The 23,577-nt window shown below is 43.3% G+C and overlaps 2 protein-coding genes across 2 annotated transcripts; both read right to left on the minus strand.

Moving 5' to 3' along the window:
- Positions 1-1,755: 1,755 nt before the first annotated feature.
- On the minus strand, positions 1,756-12,133 carry LOC101155895 (isthmin-2). Its single transcript, XM_011491456.3, has 6 exons — positions 11,301-12,133; positions 8,260-8,511; positions 6,878-7,193; positions 5,113-5,250; positions 4,952-5,020; positions 1,756-3,431 (listed from the first exon to the last, which is right to left on the minus strand). Exons 1-6 carry the CDS (start codon positions 11,406-11,408, stop codon positions 2,914-2,916), a joined length of 1,401 nt encoding a protein of 466 aa, XP_011489758.1. The 5' UTR covers positions 11,409-12,133; the 3' UTR covers positions 1,756-2,913.
- Positions 12,134-12,232: 99 nt separating this feature from the next.
- Positions 12,233-22,872, minus strand: LOC101165525 (serine palmitoyltransferase 2). Its single transcript, XM_004083354.4, has 12 exons — positions 22,591-22,872; positions 20,649-20,843; positions 20,351-20,505; positions 19,708-19,856; positions 19,414-19,538; positions 18,365-18,458; positions 17,913-18,018; positions 17,611-17,830; positions 16,957-17,083; positions 15,467-15,602; positions 15,228-15,357; positions 12,233-13,674 (listed from the first exon to the last, which is right to left on the minus strand). Exons 1-12 carry the CDS (start codon positions 22,732-22,734, stop codon positions 13,561-13,563), a joined length of 1,695 nt encoding a protein of 564 aa, XP_004083402.1. The 5' UTR covers positions 22,735-22,872; the 3' UTR covers positions 12,233-13,560.
- Positions 22,873-23,577: the final 705 nt, after the last annotated feature.

Raw genomic sequence — 23,577 nt, forward strand, 5'->3', positions numbered from 1 at the left:
GTTTTTCCCTCCTGGAAGGCGGCTGCGTTTGGAGATTAGTCTTGTTGATCATCCCAGAACAAGGCCTTCCTCTGTGTCAAGCTGGCGAAGGTATGGGTTAACTCAAGCTCTGCATAATCCATACGGTTCTCAGATCGTCTGGCATTCTTCTCCAGGTTGAGCGGCAAAAGCATGCGTGTGGATGTGCAGACACGCACATGTGGGTCAGCGTTCACTGAGCCCCTGTCAGTCATTGTGAATGTAGACGTGTTTGTATGGCGGTGCTCTGCTCACATGCGATCTCCATGGGGGGTTGGAGTAACGGGAGTAGCCAGGTCCTCAAAGGGCCGTGCTGTGTGCGGGGTCAACCAGCCACAGAACACCCAGAGGAAATCTCATTTTCCTGCCAGCCTACAAAAGTAAACAAATCTTTAACCGCTGAGGGCTGGCACCGGGTCTGGGCCAGCGGCGCCATGTCTGAACGAATGAAACATCTACCAGGCTGAAGCCGAGGGCGCCTGACAAAAAGACTTGGACCATAAATCAGACCTGTCACTTTTCTTTTGTAAAATAATTCCCACCAAGGAAAAGTAAAAGGATTCTGGTGGCGTTGGACCCGAGCGTGACCACATCACACTGCCTCTGTGGCGGCGCGCACACGCCCTTGATAAGCTGCGAAGACAATTCCTCGCATTTCCAAACTGCATCTGCCCTTCATTCAGACAACATCTCATGGTCACCACCCGCCTCTTTCATGTTCCCCTCTGTTTCTTCAGCTTTCCCTGTCCCGGTTTTCTCCTCTGTCCACACATCTGCGGTAATTTATCTGTTATTCTGCAACAGCAATGTGGTCAGCATGTGTCTGGCTTCCCTCCACGCAGTTCTCATCTGGAAACCCGCCTATCACCCTTTTTTAGCCAATGAAACTCTTTTTTTGTTGTTGATGGACTCCCAAAATATTTCATCTTCAAGGTAACAGTGAACATCAGAAGAGCAGACTTCATAAACAAAAATATGTGAAGGGGTGGTTTGGACTGCCTAAGCCTAGTGGATTTGAGTTACTCTGACCTCTGAACCTTTAAATCCCAGTTATTAAATCCTTTGTAGGCGCAATAGATCAACCCTGAAACCAATCATCGCTGAAACTGGAGGAATAAGAGCCTTAAGAGGTAATGTCGCTTGGCTTTTTTTCCCCCTATTTATAGCTGAAACTGCAAAAATACACATTCTATGGCAAAGTTTGTTCCCATCACCAATCTCCACCAAAAATGCCTGCAACATACTGTGAGTCCTGAAGCATGCAGAGCTGTGGGCTGAGTGTTTATCCAGAAAATACCTGCACAACGCTCAGTTTTTAACGGCGCACACACAAAGTGAACCTGTAAAGCAAACCATGCACCCTTCAAAACCTGAGAGAAGCCATGCCCTAATTGAATCCCGTCATCGCCGGGCTCGGGATCTGTCGGACGTGGAAATTCGAGCTTATGGCTTTTATGGCGTTCTCATTAATTCTCACTGGGCGGGCACTAACTCACAAAACCACAGAAAGGTTTGTACAGATAACTAACTTCAGGACTATCCAGGGCCTTCCTTTATTGGTTCGAGGTGATGATCAAAGCACTTTCCGAAGAATTTAAATATTTAAACGGGCATTTCGACCGGAAAATCCTCTTTTTTTGTCTTTTGCAAGGGAACTTAAATGCAAACACGAGTTGTTTTCACAATTTAACACAACTGCAGCTTCATGTGTTGAAAAAGGACAAAGCAAGAAGAGAGTTAATGAATGCAATGTTTATATATATATATATATATATATATATGTATTTGTATATTTCTAATTCTTATTACAGATTCAACACAGAATAAAACTATATTTTTGTTGCGTGAAGTTTTCCCTTTGTAAATGGGTGCCTTCATTTTTCAGTCCATTAGTGCACCATGTTAAGTGTCAATTCAAACTTTTAAAAAAAAGAATAACAAATAAATACTGTACAACATTACATATGCAATACGAGTTTCAGAAATCACAAATGTAGCATGCTTCTCTTTATGCACCTTCATGCAACAATGCAGCATTTCCCTTCACAAAACACTTTAGTGGGAAAATAAAGTGCCTTCCTTTATGATCATGGATTCCAAAATAAGCATCTGGAGGCAGAGATCCTAAAAATAAAAATAAAAAGATGGGGGACGAATCCTAAATCCGTCTGTAGCGATCACGCAACATGTGATGCCTCCACCCTCTTTCTACAACATCCTGAAAGATCTTCAGTGGCGAGGTAATAAAAGAAACGACAATTTGTTCCCCTGAGAAGAATGTAACAATGCCACCACTGTAGAACGTCTTCGCTTGGTGGATTTAAAACAGGTTTTTATCTTTCAGATCAAAGGTTTTCCTGATGAAACCAATCTGGATGACAAAACTCTGGACGATCCTATGAGCGGAGCTTCCTCCAGAACCCAGATTGTCTAAGAATTTGAAGGCGACTAAAATGTGCATCCCAGTGAAACATGTAGCAGCTTTATTGATCTTCTGACGTTCTGTTTCTTTTCCTAAAGCCTCAAATGTGTGAGATTTAACTCAAATTCCTGTCATTTTAATCTTAACTTCTGCCTTACATGAGGAAGGAGAAGAAGCCAGTATGTGGACATTCTTACAGGCTCCAAAAGCGCAGCTGACTGTGAAAATAAAGTTTGATGAGATGCCAGACGTGTGAATAAACAAATTTCCTTCATCTTTATTTTTTTCCTCTCTTGTTTTTGTATATTATTGAGGCTGTAAGTTAAAATCTGAACAATCTTTCCAACCCTGCCTTTTTTTTATTGAAAGGTGGCTTGGGGTTATATTTCACAATATCAAGGCAGGCTGTCCCTTCTCAAATTAGGATTGGAGCCTTTGACTCTGAGGATGTTGGTAGTTTTGGCTCTCGTCCCTCAGTACTCCCTGGCTTCTTCCAGTTCATTCATGAAAACATCTTCGTGGGGGTTTTCTTGGCAGTGCAGTCCGTTATTTGGAGGCCGCACGGCATGGAAGCGGCTCCAGTCCCCTTTGCACAGGATCCAGGGCAGCATGTCGACTTTGAAGTGCAGCTCTTGAGAAAACTCCGTGCTGATTAGGTTGGGCGTGCCCGCACCTTTCCCGCGCGTGATCAGCCGCCCGCGGTCATCGTAGCAGCACTGCTGCGCTGCCAGGGTGGACGAGTCGCTGGAGAGCGCGGAGCGGATGCAGTTTCGGGCCGAAGGCTTGTAGACGTCCAGACGCTCCTTAGGGCCGCTGGCATCACGCCAGCGGAAGGGCCGACCGCGGATTTCGTCGTAGACACTGACCACGGTGTACGCCACTTCGAATGGGAAGGAGCAGGGGCAACTGGGAAGCTCGGACATGACCTGATGGAGGTATCTCTGCAGGAAGTCGCTCTTGCAGTTGAGCCACTTTTCACAGCTGTCCACATCTGACGAGAGGAAGCAAAATTGGGTTTGCAGGTATTTTTGCAGTTTCAGCTATAAACTGAGACATCTAAAGACATCTAAAGACAGACCAAGTCAACCCTGGTTATTGACATCTACCTCCCTGCTTGTTTTCCAGCTATCAGTGGAACCGGTTCTTAAAATAATCGCGGCATGGTTGTTGCTCTGTTTCAGAAACGCATGTTTGCCAAAAGAAAATCCAACATATAATAGTATTCTGTAGGCTAAAGGACTACATTTTTTACATTTAACAGCCCAGATTGTAAAGACCGGGGCAAATAGAACGCCGATATTTTGTAACAGCCCAGAGTGTGGACGCTGTTTTGGATTTGTCGCGTAGTAAAACAGGCTTTTCAGAATGGGCGGATCCTAAGGTACTTGGGGCTTGTACCACAAAATCCATGACCTTCTCCGGCTCCACTATATTCCTGCTCTGCTCACTGCTGGTTAATGGGATCAGGCAGGTTCAATCAAACAACCAATCAGAACCTGAAATCACCTTAAACAGGTCATCTGCAGCGAGTGGAGCAAGTTTGTCTCAGAGGACCAAAAGTTCCTTTGCCCAAATGTTCCCGCATTTCCTTGGATCATATGATCTTGTGCTACACTGCAGAAACACTTGCAAGTCAGAAAATAAGTAAAACAAGATTCAGTTTTTGTTGTGTAATCTGTTCTTCAAGCAGACATCTGGATGAAGCTGCTTTGAAATATTTTGGATTCAAGTTCCTTCTTCAGAAAATTATGTAAAACTTTTCTGATTATTTTTTTCCTAAAACCCAACAGAATGCCAAAAGAAGATTAAATGATTTCATGCAGAAAATATAATAATTGTTGTGTTTTTTAAACTTTGCTGGATGTATGTTTGCAACCTTCTTAAATAATCTTATTCGAACTACAACAACAATCATGTTGTAGCCAAACTTTGGCTTAAAAACAGCAAATGTTATGATATTTAAGACTTGAACTCAAAGGCAAAGACTAGGAGTTTTCGGTTTTGTGAACTGTAGAATAGAAAATAAATTTTATTGATCCCACTTGTTGGATATTGATAAGTTACCAAACCCCTATAGATAAACTATGTTTATTTGTCTAACTTTAGTTCTTACTTTTTTGTCAGATTGCAACGGTACAGTCTTTGCCCAGCAGTAACCGGGACAGGCTCCGATGACCCCATGACCCCAAAAGGGGTATAGCGGGTTAAAAAAAAAAAAAGGATGGATAGATGGATTTGCAGTGCAGACGCAGCAAATGCCTAATATTCATGCCCCCAATGGTTGTTTTACTTTACTGACATTAACATGAAATGCGTATTTAACTAGTGTAGAGATTTTAATTTGACTTGGCTTTGTGGATAAAGAGTCAAAGACTTGTTATTTTCTTTGTGTCATCTTGCTGAAAAATGTTGAAGTCCGTTTAAAGACCCACTCTGATGAAAATGGTGTTTTTGTTTTTGATTTGGGTAAAATAGGTAAGACAAAACATCTTTATTTAAGCCAAACTCTACCTGTTCCAAAAGGCTCTGTGCCGTTCTCCATCTCGAAAGGAAAAGGTTCCACAACGGCGTTGACATCGCCTGAAAGAGAGAACGCCTTGAATCAGCTGGAAACTCTATTTTACTCTTTCTTCTCTTAGTCTTCATCTTCAAAAGGGAACGCATCGTCTCACCTGGACAGGGGTCCAGGTCACACTGGGAAGCTTCGGTCAGAGTGCAGGAGTAACCGCAGGACTTGGTCCTCTTCTTCTCACCGTGTCCACAAGTCACTGAGCAGGGAGACCAGGGAGTCCACTCATCCGAGTCCTTCTCTGCACCACAGAAAGCAGATTTAATTATTCTAAGTCATTACAGGAATCATCACCCTAACCGGCATTTCCAAAAAAAAGGGAAATGCTGGAAAATAAAACGTGTGAGCGTCTCATCCAGTAAAGCCGTCATGATGCCAGTTTTCACCATCATGACCCGCATTCTTTCCAAGCGGGCTTCAATACAATTAAAGGGGGAGAGGAGCTGTGCTATGACTGGCTGCCTCCATCCTATATACTTGTGGTGCTAATAACACTGAGAAGAAGTCATCGCTGATTAAAGGCGAGGTGGATGCAGAAATACCAGTCTGGGTGGAGTCGACACCCAGTTTTCTTTTGTGGGCTGTGCCAGCAGGCCGAGGCCGTAAGAGCGCCAGCTCCCAGGAGAGACCTAATTACAGAAGATGCTAAGAAATGCATCCTTTATTTACATCCACCAGATCTTTAGATGGTAGTGGAGCTATGGGGATTGTCGCTGTCAATTGCTTCACTGCAGGCTATTTGAGATTTAAAATCTTGGTTTTAGACATTCAAAATGTTCTCTTTGCTCTACACCTTTTCAAGCCTGTCTCAAAATCAGCACAGTTGAGATTTTCCTTTGTCTCATTAAGAGCTACAAATGAGGAAATTGACCATTGAAAAATTTGATTTAAGACTCAAGAAAACTCAATTTTTTTTTTGGTAAAAGGTGTTATTTTAAACTTCAATTTCATTATGTTGGAAACCAAAAAGTAGATTTATATTCTAAGAACAAGTGGTATTTTAGATTTTATGAGGATTTATCAAGATTGACCACATTTTGTCCTAAAATCAGTCATTTACATTTATTACACTATTTTTTTTTCTAACTTTTTCCAAAATAAGATACAATGGGCCCATAAATACTAAAAAAAAGCATGTCATTTGCTTAGAAGTGGAAAAAAATACTTATTATTGGGCTGTTTAAAATTCAATTTGAAGTTGTTCTACCAAACAGTTCAAATCTGTTTTTTTCCCCACTTTTATTTTTTATAATACAATATGGTGTAAAGTAAAAATGGACAAATGATAGTCCTACTTTATAGTGATTTTCTTCTTAAAAGTCTTTTTCCAGAGACTTATCTGAAGGATTCTCTTCCTTTGTCTTTTCTGACACTGACCCTAGACACCTCTTTTCTCTCATCGTTTACTATTTTTATCACTGAATAAGTTGTCTGTCCAACATGAGACACAACACAAGGTCTGCAGAGCCCCTCAAAGCCCCCCGACATTCTTGAACTGCCCTGAAAGGCTGAGCCGCGGAGGGTTGAGAGGGCTGACGGGGTCCCGGGGAAGGATGAAAGAGGCGGTCAAATGGCCCCCTGCCATTCAGTGTTCCCATTCTGCCCTCTAATTGTTGGCGAGCAGAGGGATGTTTTGTCCCGGGAAACACGCTGCCATTAGCGAGCGCATCTTCAAAAGGTCAAACTCTGCTGCCAGGATCGACTTCAAAGGAGCTTGCGGTCGAGTGCTCGTACTGCCTTGCTCGCTGGCTCAGAGTGACTGACTGCAAAGACAACCTCCATGCCGCTCAGTTCCCCCTGCCTTCCCCATCGACATCCCCATCTGATTCATCGCATTTTGCAGGGATGTTTCAAATGAAGGCGCTCACCGTAGTAGCTCTGCACTGGATCCCAGCCTTCGTTCCAGTGAGCATCCCAGTCTCCACCCACCCCACTGGGTAAGGGCTCCTCACTGCCATAATCTATGGAGTAATCCTCCTCGCCGTCTTCTTCCCCGGTTGCCTCCGAGCGGCTGCTGGTGTCCTCGTTGGAATCGGTGTAACTCCAAAAGAGCGGCCAGAAGAGCTTCTGACCTCCGATCCAATCGACGGTGGATGACGGGGAGGAGGGAGGCAGCCAGTCTTTGTCATTGGCCAGGTCCATCTCCACCTCCATCTGGGGGTCATCCACCACCTCTATGCTTACCTGCGTGGAACATTTCAATTCAAGTCAAATTGATTCCCAATTCAAATGAATGTCTGTTTGGTTATGAAAAAACATGTTTGCACAAATAGGAACTTCAACTGAAAATTTGATTTAAAACATTGTGAATTTTAAATTCATAAAATCGGTTTGATTTCAATAAATCTTTGTTAGTAGTCCCCAGTTACTGGAATGGATGCCTTTTAAGTTCTAAAGTTCTGTTTTTGATCTTCATGACTTCTGTTTTGTTTATTTTGTTAACATTTGGAATTAACATTCTGTTCTATTCCATTCTCCCATCCGTGCATTTTCCATGGCAGAGAGGGAGGAAGCTGGAGTGTCTGGAACAACGTTCACGACAAGAACATCTGTTCTACTCAATTCATTATATTTTAAATCTCAGCTCTACAAGAGTCTGAAATCTTTCAGGAAATCCAAACAGTACCAGATCTACTTTCTTTAGTTCTGCGCTCAAGCAGCTTCATCACCACACAGACTTTCTTCAACCACAACAAGGTGAGCGGACGGGAGCATCCAGTCAATCAAGCGATCCTCCCGCATCCAGAACACGAATCTCCTGGTTAACAACATCTCATTACCTCAGCGCGACTCATCCTACATGCCACAGTGGTTCCGCTGATGGAACGCCGCGGGAATCAAACGTACCTGTCTGTTTGAACGGCGGCAGATGGCCTCTAACGAGTCCACCCCCTGGCATCTTTCAATCAGAGCAGATCACAGCGGGACTACCTGCTCCAGGAAGCCTCAACAGAGTTTTAATCATCCTGACATGATGTCTGTGCGTGATCTCCATGTAGACTTTAATTATTATGTTCTTCTAACCACATCCTGATTACACTGACCAGAGCTGCAGGGAACACCAGTCTTTAAATACGTTCAGTTTTTGGATGCTTGGAGCCAAATGACAAAAGAAAAAAGGAAAAAAATTGTTCCATCACTTGTTTACCTTAAAAAGCCAACTTTGTCTCCATGACAACACAAAAAGATGAGAACGTTCGTCACAACGCAAAGACAGGGTCCAATCATACTATTTTCACATTTAAAATACCTGTATGTTGGGGTTCTGCAGGCTTATGTCCGCATTAGCGAGGTCCGGGAAGTTGTTTATGTCGAAGACGAAGGGGTTGGCGTCCTCCTCGGGTTGGGGCTGAGGAAGAACGCTGACGGAGCGGTGCTGTGGGTGGGACCACCTTCTCTGCTGGCCGTGAGGCTCAGGATCAAGACTCTGAACCTGGTTCTGCTGCTCCAAAGCCTCCGGTCCCAACTGGACATCGCCACCATGAAGGGAGTGGCTGTGAGCCTAATCAGGAAACATGGAGATTCAGTGTTTTATTGAAATATAACATAAAATGAAGAATAAATAGCCGTCTTTCTCTCCAGCGTGATTTCATTTCTGTGTTTTGTTCATGCCAAGTGTTCTGAATTTTAAAGATAGTGAGTCTTGAAATGGACAATATGGAGAGGAGCTGTTTTATTTAAACAATATACAAGAAAGGTTTGTGAAAAAAACTCATTTATAGAGGCTTGATATTCAAGAAAACACTGAAAGGTTGAGGTTTAAGCCACGATGAGCTATAAATGCTTAAAAATCATGAATGAGGGAGCACAAAAGAAGCAAAAAACATCAAAAATGTTGGTCTGATAGTAGAATTACTGCATTACTTTAAGTTTGAGAGGCAAATAGGATTCAAATGTTTCCAAAGAAGAAAGAGAGATTACATTGACTGCTTTACATCTCGGGGTTGGGAGATAAAAAAAAAAAAAACCCCGAAGCAAAACTCACTAAGTGATCAACCAGCCCTCATTCTTTTTCTGTCCTGTTAACAAGCATGGCCTCCAGGCATGCGGACAAAGGGGGTCCTGTGCCAAAGAGATCCTCTGTTAGCTTTAATGAGAGGGGCTGGGATGCGGGACCCCTGAGCTGATGGAGGGGTCCGAACCTGCTGCCACAGTCTTCAGCTAGACTCGTCAGGTTTTAGAAAAGATGAAGGAAAAGGAGAAAAAAAAGCCAGTTCGGATGTCAGGTTTTTCTTTTTTTAACCACAATGTCTTTTTAAATAAAGTTTTTTGGTTTTTGTTTTATTGAGGCTTGTCATGGAGCAGCTTTGAGTTTTGTACAGAATAAAATAGCTTATTAACAGTCGGTGACTAATATTTGTTTTAATAGCAGACTATCAAAATATTAATAATGATTAATCAATTATTTTTTAGATCTTTGTTTTAAATTCTATTTAAACCAGCATCAGTAAACAACATTCTATCCATTATTTTTTTTTTTATTTCTGACAGAAACCTGAAGGTAATAAACAGGAGTATTTTTGAAATATTTGGAAAGAGTAAAAAATAAAAATAGCCTCTGCATTTAGTATTTTGTCACATCCTGAAATCTGTGTGAATTCCAACGGATCGACAGAAGTTCCTCTCAGCGTCTGAGCCGGATCCCTGACAGCTGTGCGTGATCTTCCTCTGCCTGCCACCATGCCACCCCTCAGTTATAATAACAAACTTCCACAAAGATGAAAAAGGCCGAGTCCAGAGTCCTGAAAGAAAGAGGCCACATGCTTTTACACCCTCCTCTTCTGGTGTTGCTTCACATCTGGATCCTGTATTCTTTCGCCCTGTATATCACCCCCCCCCCCCCCCCAACTCTCTCTGATCCTCCTCTTGGTAGTGGAGCTCCTCTGATCAAAGGCGTGATGGCCGGTGGCATGCAGTGTGTTTAACGAGGAGCCTGCATGGGAGCAGCAGGGTGCCTCCGACTGACCGGCCCTCCCCCCGCCACCATCCTGGGGGGCACGGCGCCCTGCTTCCAAGGGAATAAGAATAACCACACCCGTGTGGAGCTACTGTCGCTGGTGATGGCACACACCACAGCGAGGGTGGATGAGGCCCAAAGGGGGTGCAGGAGGGTCTGAGGTGAAGGGCAAAGACCAGTCGGTGGGATTTGAGGAGGTGGGGGGGTGGGGGGGTGGGGGGCAGGCTGGGAAGGCAGTCCTGATTTATACGCACACAAATATCAAAGCGCCCTGCACTTGGCCGTTTCCAAACCATTACAGAGGAACAATAAACCATGGACGCTCTTTGATGATGATCCACGTCGCTTGCAAATGGAAACGGGACAACAAATGCATGCCTGCTGGAACTGGGGCGAGGCTGTGGACGCTGGGGTGTGCGGTGTGTGTGAGCAGAGAGTAAACAGGGCCAACAGGTCCTGGGTTTTTTGTAGAAAGAGGCCACCGCTACCCTCCTTACTCGCTCTTCGTGGCAGAAGGATGGGGGTGAAGGCAAAAACAGGAAATTCCACATTAACACAGAAAAAAAGAGCCCGTGTAAACAATCAGATGAGTGACACTTGACCTGAGCTCCAGTGTGGGAGATCTGCCTTCTTCTGGTTACATAAGCAGTGTCCTTACTGGGCATCGAACCTTTCCACCCACCAGAAAACTCAACAGGTCACAGGAAAATGCAGTCATCCGCTCCCGAACTTCCAGAGAAGATGGATTACTTTTCTCTCTTTCATTGAATTCCCACTGTTTTCTCTCTGCCACCAGTCAGACGGATGATGAGAGAGAAAGACTCCGGCTGAAGGCGTCCGTGGGAGGCCACACAAGACGAGGAGTTCAAAGGCAAAAGAAGGAACCCCAACGCACACACCATCAGACTTTGATATCCAAATATGTCTGTGTAGCACAAACATTCCCTTTGGACACGCCACACACAGCTTGGCATGTGCATGTAGGGAGTTTGGATTTATGATAGCAGGGTGTATGCCCAGAGATTGCAAACCTTACTATACATGGAGAATTGAGCAGCAGCATGGAAAGTAAAGCATTTGGAGATGTGAAATTATTTATTTTTTTTAAAAAGGTTAAAAGGATCAGATCGAAAACAGGAAAAAGCACCTTTATTTAAGGATTTCCACTATTTTATTATATAAAAGAAAACTTTTATATTTTCTTTTATTGAGTTTGCTTCAAAGTTGAAGATAAGTTGACTAACAAGTGTGACTGAAGCAGGTTTAAGAGTTCAGCTCTTGCAATCAAAGGTAAAAATAAATGAGAAGATAGAAAATGCATGAAGGAAACTTACTTTGTGCGCAATGTTCTTGCGTCTGGTTGGGAATCCTACACCCAGACCGACGAAAAGGATCGACCAAAGCACGAACAGCATTTGAAATCTTGCAGTGCCTTGACGCATGTTTTTCCACCTCCGTGTTCCCCGTAAAGGAAAGTTCTCAGTCTGGAATGTAATGCTTTGAAAGAAGCGCTAAAATTCAGAGCTTTCCTGCTTCTTCAGGACAACCCCGGGTTTTTTTGTCTGTTTTTTCGCACCTTGTGACGATGCGCACCGGCATCAAGAGCTTTTCCGTGCGTTATCCATATCTGGTGCCCGCGCCAGGCGCAATAACCATCAGTCTTTTTGACGAGGTGAGCTCCGCTCTTCTCTTCCCCATAAACCCAGCAGCAGGAAAGGAGCTTTTTAAGCACCAAGGAAGGATCACCTCGTCCGCACCGGCGCGCTCTTCTTCAGCTACTTTGGAACTGACTCACTCGTCGTGGGTGGGTGTTTTCTTCCAACACAATGACATCTGGAGTTCACAGCGTGCCTTTTTTTTTTTTGCTTAATAGGTTAATCCATTATCAAGCTGAAGTTCATTCATCGGTTCTGCAGTACGCGAGCGCGCGTTCTGCCCAGCCGACCGCTTTGCGTAAAACCTGCGCCAAACTTTTACGCACGCAGAGGTTCGGGGTGGGATTGCTCACAGCTGCATCGAGTGTGCGTGAGGGAGGGGGTGGGGGGCTAGATGACGCGCGGTCATGAGATGAATATTCCGTCATTCAAAAGAAGTCACTTTAATTGAAAAAAAAAGCCACATTTGTACCAGAATATCAAGACTTTTGGGTGGTTTATGTGGAAACCTGCTTAATTGTCTGTGACTAACCCCTTCCAAAGGCTGTTTGTGGAGAACGTGATGTGTCCTTTCAGTGGATCCGGGAAATAAACTCATTTCAACAAGTAGATTCAATTAAGCGATTTTAATCTTTTCAAGTAGTTTCCAACAAATTTGTCAACATGGCTCTAAGACTCCAAGAACACTTTTGGAAAAGTTTTCAGTGCATCCGGAAGTTCACAGGTAAAAGCTGTTAGGATGTCAGACTTCCAGGACATTAAATCTGCTGAAATGTTTCACCTAAAAAATAAAAAAAAAATCTAAACAGAAACTTTGAGAACACAATTCAGGTTTTTTTACATCACATCAATAATTAAACATGTAGTAAAACCATTTTCTGTCCAAAGTATTGGACTGCCTGAAATGTTTTAGTCCTTCTGTGTCAAAAAGACAAAAAAACAAAACAAAACATGAAATATGTTTAAGTTACATCACTGTTTTTGGACATAACAGGAACATCTTGCTAACAAGAATCCAAACTAAAACCCAGAAAACAGACGGATGTGAAATTTCCTTCCAAAGAAATGCTTGGAACCATTTTCCCTGAACACACTGCCCTCTTCATGCCAGCATTAGAAATGCCCGTCAGCGGCGCAGAGTTCAGGTTAAGACATGAAGTCACAAACGGATACAAAAAAAAGCCAACGCTTAAGGACGTTTGAAAATAAATAAAGCGGCCTGCCGTCTGTACGTCGGATGAGCGACACCGTCATGCATACAGATGGAAGCTCAGAGTCACGCAGCAGCACTTGTGTGAGAAGAAATGTGGAGGTGAAGAAAAGGAAAAACAAAAAAAGCCACATTTGTAAATGATTAAAGGCGTGCAGGTGTAAACAGTAAATAAGGCCAAAAACTAGAAAAGGCGCCAAATACTCAGTCTGATGCCCTGGGATTCCACGGTTACACGTTTAAGATCATCTGCTTTGCATTAAAGGAAAAAAACAAAAGAAATAAAAAGGTAGAAAATATATCTATACATAAATATCCTTTGGTTAGAGAAAGAATCCAATAAACTCTACTCTGTTCAAGTAGAAGAGATTGGGAAGGAGATGAAATATTTGTGTTTGTTCTGCTCCTTTAGGGCAGTGTCACAAACATTGTGATAAATAATATTTACATTTGTTGTGTTTTCCTCTGTGAGCATCACCGCCGTGACCCAATTCCTTTTTTCCTTCTTTTGCAGAAGCAGGAATTCCCGTCAAAGCTCCGCCTCTTATTCTGGTTCAGGAAGAAGCTCCACGTTTGGGTGTTTTATTGCACAAATGAGATCCACATTCAGTGTGTGCACAGCTGTGCGACCTGATGAGGTGGGGGTTTTCTGTCACAGGTGAGACAAGTCTGCAGAACTAACGGGAAGCGTTTTAGGCAAGAAGGGGGTGGGAGGGCAGACGGGGCGACTCAGTCCTGAAGCAGACTTTCTTCGTACGTCCATCCTGGCGTGGAGAGAGGACGCTCCCGTCTGGAGTACTTCAGCTGGAGCAGGTCGCCCACTTCACTGATGGCTCTCAGCGCCTGAACCATAAAGCACAAACAGAGACTTTACTTTAGAGACACTCTGACCAAAATGCTGTTCTTGTGGAATTTTTCTCACAATGGGGAACAAATGTAAAAAAAATGGAACTTTCTGAGTATTTCTTTGTTTCAATCCTTGTAAATCAGATAAAATAATTCCGCCGGAAAAAAAAGGTTATTTGTGACACAAGCTCCATCTCCACTCCATTCTGATCATCGATGATTTCTATTCCTGCAATCCAAACAGACGGATCTGTGGCCGAACAGCCACGCCTCTGGCAGTCTGCCCCGGCTGTGGCTACATCAGTAGTTACCATCACCAAGCATGAATGAATAATGGACACATTCTAAGGGCCAAGCGCAGAAAAATCCTCATGATGAAGTTGTTTCAAAATGAAACAAACTTGGAAAATACCATCAGTATTGAGTATTTTACTAAAACCTTAAAACTTCGTGACACACACGTGACGTCAGCCAAACGCGATCAGTCCATCATTCCTGTTCAATGTGTGGAAAGACTTTGAATTTAGCAGTCATGTGACCGTCCAGTGTGCTGGAATGTTCCAAGAATGTCCCCTATGGATTCTTTGGATGTGGAAAAACAACAGTGGTCTGAACTTCAGGAAACTAACATGTGAATTGATTTGACATTCATTCTTGTTTACTTGTTTGTTTGGACACATATTTAATTCCCACTTCAGTATGCAGCAAGAAAACACAAGGAATCTGGAAAACTTCATCTTCGTTGTTCAGTACCGGGTATTTGTCTCTTGAGTCACATTGGTTGAAGTTTTGACTAAAGATGTTCAGGATCCATTTTAGGTCAGAGTCGTGTCAGCGACCACAAAATAGGGCTCAATAGCTCTAATATTGCCCGTCCTTTCTGTTGCACCAGCAGTGGTTGGTGAGTCAGAGGTGAGTTTCTAATGAACTCCAGCAGAAACGGTCGTTTTTGGGGGGGATTTTGGCTAAAAACGACATCACCGTACTAGAAAGACCACTGGGAACACCTTCAAAATAGATCAAACAAAGAACGAAGCGGGACTTTTTTTCTTTTAAAGGTTCTGTTTGGACAGAAGCGAAAAGCATGAAGTCTCCATTTCAAGACTTCATCTGAGCAGAAACTCCTTGGCTTTCTTCTCCGCCAGAGTCTGCATCGGCATTGCAACACACTGCAGGACACCTGGAAACCATTTACCTTCCTCCTGATCTTTTTTTTTTCTGATTCCACAGCTTAAGAACTAGAAAGGACTGTTCTCTTTCCAACGACAAGAAGAAGAAAAAAAGACAAACAGCTCCTGAATGAGCTCCACAAAAGGAGGCTGACGCTCTTCAAATCCATCATTACAAACAGCGCTGAGGAAATAAAAGCAACGTTTGAAGCATCTGGAAGGAACAGAGACCTGGATTCACACACAAAGATGTAAACACATAAAGCTGTCAGTCAGATAGAAGATCAGCTGACTGACGGAGCGCCGGGATCGCCGCACTCCCATCACTCTCCCGTCGTGAAGAGGATCAAAGGACGGCGTCTGGAGATTCACGAGGCTCACCGTGTCAAGCATTTCTCTGGTGTGAGCGGCCGACACACAGAAACGCGCTCTGGACTCGATGATGGGCGTGGCCGGGAAGCCGACAACCACGGTGCCGATGTTCCTCTTCAGCATCTCCCGGCCGAAGGCCCTGAGAGCCGAAAGCAAACAAACTCAGATTCCAGAGATCCAAAGAGAAAGGAGGCGAAAATAGAAGAGAATAGAGAAGTTCTGTTGGAGTGAAACAACAATTCACCTACCCGATTTTGGCGGGCATGTAGAGCATGAGGGGCACGACGGGCGAATCGTCGTTCCCGTAAATGATAAATCCCATTTCCCGGAGTTTCCTGCGGAAGTAGGTCGTGTTTTCCGAAAGCTGCCTGAGACGATCTTTACCTGGAAAGAAGAGAAGAAATCAAAAGTCTGGACTTTTCCCGCCAGCTTCACTAAAAAAACAACTTTACCCTGATGGACTTTTAATAAGGTTACACAGATTTGTGAAAAACTTTATTCCCGTTGTGGTTCAGTCCAAACACCAACTGATTAAATCAAAACAAACAAAAAAAACACACTTTTCTTTGTTTCAAATGTCTGTTCTCACTTAAACCAAAAAAACAAAAGGTTCACCTCATCAATTCTGTGTTTAAAACCTGACAAACACACAGCAAACACCTTTATTGCTCTTGTTAGCTACAAAAGTTGGAAACTTTACACGTTCAATCAACCCGTTTAATCCAAACGAAAGCCATTATTTATAGAATTAAGGCACAGACCTAAAGTCCTGTTGGCTTTTCGTCTTGGCTCACTTACAACACAACAGATCCAACGTGAAAAAAATATATTAAAGTCTCTGTTTTAAAGCCAACAACAGCAAGAAAAATCTTTTATGGCGTTATTGAGAGACGTCTTTGAAGAGAAACCAAATTCCTGCAGATGGAGTTCAAAGAGCTAAAGCTGAACAGACGTCGGCGCTCACGTGACCGTCTGACGCACGCGGCGGATTCCCTCGGTCCCGGCCGCACAGATAGCATCTCAGGCGAACAAATCGCCGTGTGCCGCAGAGTGCCAGCAGCAATAAACATCTGCCTTCCTGCACCTCTGGAAAAACAGCAGAACCGAAGACGCTTCAAAGCAAGCCGAGTCCCAACCGTTCGCCCACAGATCCTTTCTCACTGTCACACAGAAAACCCACACGTTGATTTTCACAGTAAAAGCATCGCTCTGTCCTCATGTGTCCCGACTAAACATGCCTTCGTGTTTCCACACTGAAGCGGCGAACCTCTACCAGACGGCTCGGCTGTCACTTTGACTCTGCGTCAGCACGCCAGGCTTCAAAGGCTGAGGCTGCAAACAATGACAGAGCTGCAACCAAATCAGGCCGCTGCTCCTCTACCAGAAAAACCAGCTGCAAGGTCAGCTGCAATGAGGCTTCTCTTCTCAGAAACCATCTGAAGGAAGTCTGGGATACAGTGGAAACACCGTCAAGGCCTCTATTCTTAAACGTAAAACCGATATTTTAAGGGGTTCCATCCCACGGCAGGTCTTTGTTTGAAGTTCTTAAATTTAAATAATTAAAAAGACCAGATTTTTGATTAAACTAACACTAGTAAAAGTCAAAACTGCACTTCAGGACTGACAAATAAGGAACCGAATGCTTTACAGCAAGACCCGAGAGAGTGCCGCCATCTAGTGGCCAGTTTGAGCATTGACGCTCTGGATCTATTTGTAATTCGCTGTTTTTGGCGCATACCCAGCGTGCTCCCGTCCTCTCCCATGATGATCTTCATGGAGGAGATGATCTGCTGAGCCACAGGAGGCGACATGGACGTGGCATACAGGGCGCTGTGGGAGTGGCAGCGCAAGTAGTCAATCAGCTCCTAGAAACGAAAAAATTCCCCACATTCAGCAAGACATTTAGAACAATCTGTCATCCGTTTTTAGGTCTTTGGATTAAGAATATCCCGTTTTTAGCCAGAATCAATATAAAGGTGTTGTTTTCTAGGAATTTGCCTCTGGGTTTTGGACTGTTTGCGCAGTGCAAGTGCAACCCCACCCCACTTCCCCTCCCCGTTGCAGAGAGCCCAGTGTATTTTCTACGTCCCAAATAAGGTATTTTTAAAACATTTTTTTCCCATCTGCTCCTTATTCACAACAGTTTGAATGAAGAAATACTCAGAAATGCAATTTTAAGCGTCATTTTCTGGATACATGTCCACAAGGACGCGTTAAAAAATCTCATTTTCATCGGAGTGAGTCTTCAAAACCCAAATCTGGAAGCTCCCTTTTTGTTTGTTCTGTTAGCGGCAGTATCAGTGCGCGACACTAAACCAGGACATTTCTGCAGCTCCTGAAGGTTAAAGTGCCTTGACTGGCAGCAGGAAGCTCTGATAAAACCCTCACAAACCTTTCTTCCTCCGATGTATCCGCCAGCAGCGCCGAAGCTTTTTGTAAACGTTCCCATCATGATGTCAACATCTTTGGGGTCCAGGCCAAAGTAATCCACTACTCCTCTGCCGTTGGGCCCCAAAGCCCCGATACTGTGAGCTTCATCCAGGTACAGGTACGCCTTGTAGCGTTTCTTCAGAGCGATGACCTCCGGCAGACGCACGATGGACCCCTCCATACTGTCAAGTCCAGACAAAAAAAGGGCATTGATGGAGAATCTCAGACTCTATCTGGAAGCGAGCTGCCGTTTCCTCTGCACACCTGTAGATGCCCTCCACCACGATGAGAATCTTCTTCCATGGTCTGTGAGTTCGCGGCTGCCCATGAGCAATAGCGTCTCTCAGCAGCTTCTCCAGGCTCTGCATGTCTGGAACAAAGAAAGAAAAAAAGAAAAAAAAACAAAATTAATCAATCTTTTGTGGTAAAGAGACTAAAGCAAGCCACTCTTCTGTCGTTTTCTTTCCACCTCAAAACAACGAATATCTCGACACACCTGCTCCTCAGTAAAATGGCGAGTACACGTGAACATGTTTGTACTGAAAGGTGGATTGAATCAAAAGGGACACGCCCATAATTACAACGTCCCGCGTCTGGGATAAAGGGGCTTGGAATCAAATGCTTTTATGAGGCTGGAAACACCCCCCCCCTGAGTGTCCACGTCTGTTTGATCACAGAAACATTCGTCTCTTGGCAGGAACAGACAAATCACGCACTGTTGTGTTTGAAGACGCGGATGGTGGAACCTGACAGCCGGGCGCCCAGAACCAGAGAGGCGTGGTTCAGCTCGTCACTTAAAATGAGGCAACCCTGCAAAAGACAGACAGACAGACAAAGCTGAAAAACTCCTACAAACCACAGATTTCATCAGCAGTTTTGTTTTTTCTGTTTGATGTCTTCAACATTTACCATTTCATAGAAAATTTAAATACTTTGATTTGTGCCAGCATTTTTCCCATATTTCCATAAAAAGGATAGTAGGACTTTTAAACAAACACTAGTGCATTTGCAGATACAACTGTTTAAACGCTTGACAGACCTACTGCTACACAAACCTTTGGTTGTTCTATTATAGAATGATGGCAAAGAAATGTGTGCAAACAAAAAATGACACAGAAACGTCATTTTTGAACAATCGGGCGTTGAGATCGTCGCCTGAATGAGAAGCGAGTCCGGAGCTTCTTCTCTAAACCTCATTCAAGAAGACTCACTTCTGCATTTTAGTTCTTCATTGCATTTAAATTAAATCTCACAAAATCTTTAATTGACTTAACAATAGAAAAACTCCAAAGCATTGCCCAAAGGTTTGCTGCAATTGTTATTTAAAAAAATAAGCTTGGACTACTAATAATCATAGTAATGAACATTTCTAATCATTTTTCTGACCAAAGACAGAAAAAAAAAGGTTTTTCTGCAGAACTCTGGGTTCTCCGTGTTTCTTTCTCTAACAGTTTCCAGTAAAGGTGTCATTGTGCTTACAAAGTGCATGACGAGCTCTGCTGCTTGACTTTTCTACATCCTGTCCAAACGGAAAATGTCTGTTGACTTTCCAGATGCTTTGCATTCAGAGTGTTTGGAAAGTTTTGGACAGTAGAACAGGCTGAACTTTTCAGGTTTCTTCCTGTTTTTTTCTTCTTTTCCTTCTTATAAGCCCCATGCAGGAAGAGCTGCTGTTGCTTTACGGCGGATACCACGATCGCTCAGGCGGCTCAGCAGATAAGAATCTCAAGCAAAACAAAAGGAGGAAAGGAATCAAATTCCTCACCTTCCCAGTGAGAGGGGGAATGTTCATGGAGTTGGTGGCGAAGCCCATGCCGAACGCCATGGACGACTCGACTCCAAGAAACCTGGCTACCAGCTGCTCCAGCTCTTCATGGATATCCAGGTTTCCTGGAAACGAGAGCTTAGAGTCACTCACTTTTTTTTTGTTTAGTCGGCTTTTTGGCTCCCTTCAAACATGAATAAAAAAAACCAGGAAGCTCGGCATGAAAAACGATGAAGAGCTGAAAGGTCTTCTACTTGCACCTCTGGCTTTCGTGAGTCCAAGCCTTCTCCTTACCGATCTCGCAGCGGGTGCTGGCCACGCCAACGCCGTACGCGTGTGTGGTTTCGATGGCGGCGCTGGCGCAGGCTCCCGTGTTCTCGGCGAAGCCGAGGTAGTTGTATGAACCCATGTTGATAACGTCCTTCACCACCTTCCCTGTGTGCCTGAAGGGAAAACCTGGAGTCAAAACGGACGCTCTGGTTGCTCCTTAAACAGCTAAGCTGATGAAAATTGTGTTTTCAAATGGAGTTCTGCCGCTCTGCAGAAACTATGTCCTAGAAAGAAAAAATCACAGACCACTGGGAATGCTTTGAAAATGGATCAAAAGATGATCTGAGTGGAACACAGACACAATTATTTCTCATTTTCACATGAAACCTCCTAATGTGATAAACAAGAGAGAGAAAAATGTAAACTATCATCTCTACAAGACACTGTTTTTGTTGACTCCTGTTCATAAACAATGATCCTTTCAGGCAGAGTCATGACTTTAGTCACTCATATCAGCAATACAAGGTTCACTGACGTCCATCTCGCTGTAGTATTTGACCTTTGGAAACAGGGCGTGTGGAACTACGTCACCTGCAAACAACCCAGTCTGGAGCGGTTAAGTGTAGTTTTAAAAACAAAAAAAACAAAGAAAAAGTGAGGGAATTACTCGAATGTCCAGTTGTAGTTGTGCGTAACTCTCTCCACCAAGTCCACTTTAGCGCCAGGGACGCTGCAGATGGGTCGGTTCCAGTTGTCTCGGATCCTCATGTACAAGTTTCTCGTGTAGAAGTTCTCAAAGTCTTGATAGAGCGGGACAAAATCCTGCACAGATGATTAGAACGTAGACAGCAAGTTCAGAATGCAGATAAAGCCGGATTCTGTTCTGTACACCGCAGGAAGCACAGTGTTTATTATGTGACAAGATAAATGGGATGAGTATGCATCTGCGTCCAGACATTTCTAACCTTCTGCTGCTCCCTTTCATGGGCGATGTGGCACTTCTCGATGTTCCAGTGGCGCAGAAAGTCTCTGAAGTAGCCAAATATGGTGAGGATGCCGTAGCCCATGTAGGTGAGCACCGCCACCAGCAGCGGGGTCTCCTCAAACGACTCGGAAAACGGCTTCTTATACAAACTGGAGTTTGGGGCTGCATTTTGGCTCTGCGGGACAAAAAACAACCAAGAGGAGGCTTAGATCCCACGTTTATTCAAGCCAGTTTAGCAACGCTTAAAATATAAACACATTCCATTTCTTAGGAGTGTTTATTCAGCTCCTCCCTCTGAATACAGACACGATTCATCTAAACGTGACATCAGTTTACTCCTTAATTCTCACATCCTTCTAGTTAACTGAAAAAAGCACCACGCGCTCTGTTATTTACTTTCTTGGTAATAGTCTAAAAACTATATTACAACACATGCGTTTCTGGATTTGAAGTCAATTATCTGAATGAATTAGTGTGAAGTTTGACTACATTTGAGCAAATCAACACTTTTTACACTATCTGCTTTGCAGCTTAGTAAGCAGCCCTCTCATGTGATCAGTCATGCTTCTTGAAATAATAATTTAAAAAAAAAGATTGCCTCTTAGAGAGCAAAAATGTAGAGACCCACTCTGATCTTCTTTTGATACACTTTAAAAGTGGCCAAATAATACAGGGAGGCATCGGAATGGAGCGGAGTTCGAGTTCGGCGCATTTTCTTTGTCACACATGCCATCTTTTCAAAATTTGATTTTTTATTTGTCTGCTTCTGGTTGATAACAATCTGATAAATAAATATGCAGAAATGTAATTTTAAGCTGAATTTTCTTAACAAATGTCCTCCATATTTAGACAATAGGCCACAAGAACAGCTTCAGAACAGAACTTTCTTTGGAATGGGTCTTTAAAGAACTCTGATTTTTTTTTTTAATACAATAAGTGACAGAAAAATCAACGTTCTCCCAACAGGTGAGGTAGAAAAACTAGTGTAACTTTTACTCATATTGTTTGTACCAATGTTCACTACATTGGCTGAAGAAATATGGTAAAAACAAAACCAAAAGAACGGCATCATTCAAAAGTATTGTTCCCTTTTAGCTGCAAGTGTTTCGAAATGCTGCTCAAGTAGTGTAAATGTGTGACTACAATGCAAACTATCCTGTATTGAGTAATCTGAGAGTGCGGTAATCCCAGCTATAATACCTCAGTGTAATGGAATTTTATCTTCTTATGTCTCCAACTTGGGAAATAAATAATAACTACAAGGTGTTTCTAAACTCACCTGCACACAAATATTTTCTACTTGGAAAGGACCACACCCTTCCCTGCCTTAAAAACTGTACAGTCCCGCTAGGTGACCGTTGTAAGTGTCCCACGAACAGTGAACGCACCCCTGACTAACCCAGAGGAAAGACAGCCCTGTTCTTCGTTTAGAGTCAGTAAACATAAACCTGTTTACTGACCAAGCACGGACAGCAGGGAAACAAGGGAGTTTTGAATTACACACACCCTACAACAACCACCCCTGATCAGATGACACAATAAGCAACAGTGAAGCTCAATCTATGGAAAAGTCTTGTGAGACCTTCACGACCCGCTCGGATTTTTGTATAGGACTCAAGACTTGTACAAAAAAAACCAACACATTTATTTAGATAAAAATCATTTAAATGAACTTATTTGTTCGACACAAGAAAGGGACTTTTTTAAACAACAAGTCAAAATAATCAAAATAACCAAATAAATAAATAAATAAATAAATAAATAAGGTAGCTCTAACGGCTAACATTCCTATCCGCCCGCAAAACAAAACTCACAACTTACACATTATTACTGTATAATTTTAAACGTAAATAAGTTTTTTTTAATGTATAGAATTTAAGCACTCCCGTCTATGACATCTTCTGGGTACTTTTGGGCCTTACCCTTTCCGTTGGGCGGCGATACTTCCGTGGATGTTCGAACACACAGTGGTTCTTCACGAAGCCATTTTTGCCCGCATTTTTCCCACGTAGGGTCCGCTGACAGGCTTCCCCGTTGAGCAGCTTGCTCCCAGAGCTTTCCGTCATCTTCACCGATCGACCGCGCCTTGAAATGTCACGAAATAAACGGCGGCGGCTTGTGTAACATTAACCGTAAAGTCCTGAATGAGATAGGAGGAAGACGGATTTAACGCCCACCGAGGAGCGTGACCGCACGAGCTCGGAGGAAAACCACGCCCATAGGTTCCTTTTTTGGACCAATAGGGTCCCTCCGCCGAAAAGATCGTCTATGTAACAACCACGTTGATAACGTTTACAACTCGGTTAATCTTTTTCGGATAAGAGCACGTACGGCTCGACAACCGTCTGAGTCACGTTTGATATTTAGGAGTTTATATATACATATACATAATGGTATTTATAAAGAACATAAAACTATGTTGTTTTTTCTTAGCATATTTACACTAAAACATGTGACTACACAGCAGGATGAAAGCACACGATTTTTTTTTTCACTCAGAGTGGGCCATCTTTACGCCTCCCAGACCATGAATGTGACCTGTAATGAGATTTGCTCAAAACGCCCTGAATAACCTTTTGCAGTGACGCGGTCTTCCCTTAACTGAGATAATATTTAAGAAAGGTAAATACTAACTCCCAGGCGTTTTTCATAACAAAAATCACGATATGAGGGTGGGTTATAATATGATTCGGATGATGAACTTTGTACAACCTTTTCCCAATAAATGTTTGGAAAATATCTTATCAGTTTTCCAAATACAGTTTTATCTGGACGTGAGTCACTCCTCATATTGACGGGATATAAACACGACAGGATCACTGGTTGACTGGAACTTCTGTAACCTAGCGAACTGATTTTCATTTAGGATGTGAGTGCATTTATCAAATGCTCAGTTCCTTTTAAATATC

Source organism: Oryzias latipes, chromosome 24, assembly GCF_002234675.1.
Source record: "Oryzias latipes chromosome 24, ASM223467v1".
Classification (NCBI taxonomy): Eukaryota; Metazoa; Chordata; class Actinopteri; order Beloniformes; family Adrianichthyidae; genus Oryzias; species Oryzias latipes.

Bases quoted from the DNA above. Each gene is read 5' to 3' on its own strand.
- LOC101155895 (XM_011491456.3), bottom strand. From the start codon at position 11,408: ATGCGTCAAGGCACTGCAAGATTTCAAATGCTGTTCGTGCTTTGGTCG. The intron at 7,194-8,259 runs GTATTTTAAATG...TGTTCCACGCAG, and splicing joins TGCAGAACCCCAACATACAG to GTAAGCATAGAGGTGGTGGA. The intron at 5,251-6,877 runs GTGAGCGCCTTC...TCTGTGGTGCAG, and splicing joins TCCAGTGCAGAGCTACTACG to AGAAGGACTCGGATGAGTGG.
- LOC101165525 (XM_004083354.4), bottom strand. From the start codon at position 22,734: ATGACGGAAAGCTCTGGGAGCAAGCTGCTCAACGGGGAAGCCTGTCAG. The intron at 18,459-19,413 runs GTGAGGAATTTG...TGTCTTTTGCAG, and splicing joins TTCCCCCTCTCACTGGGAAG to GGTTGCCTCATTTTAAGTGA. The intron at 18,019-18,364 runs GTGCGTGATTTG...TCTTTGTTCCAG, and splicing joins CCGCGTCTTCAAACACAACA to ACATGCAGAGCCTGGAGAAG.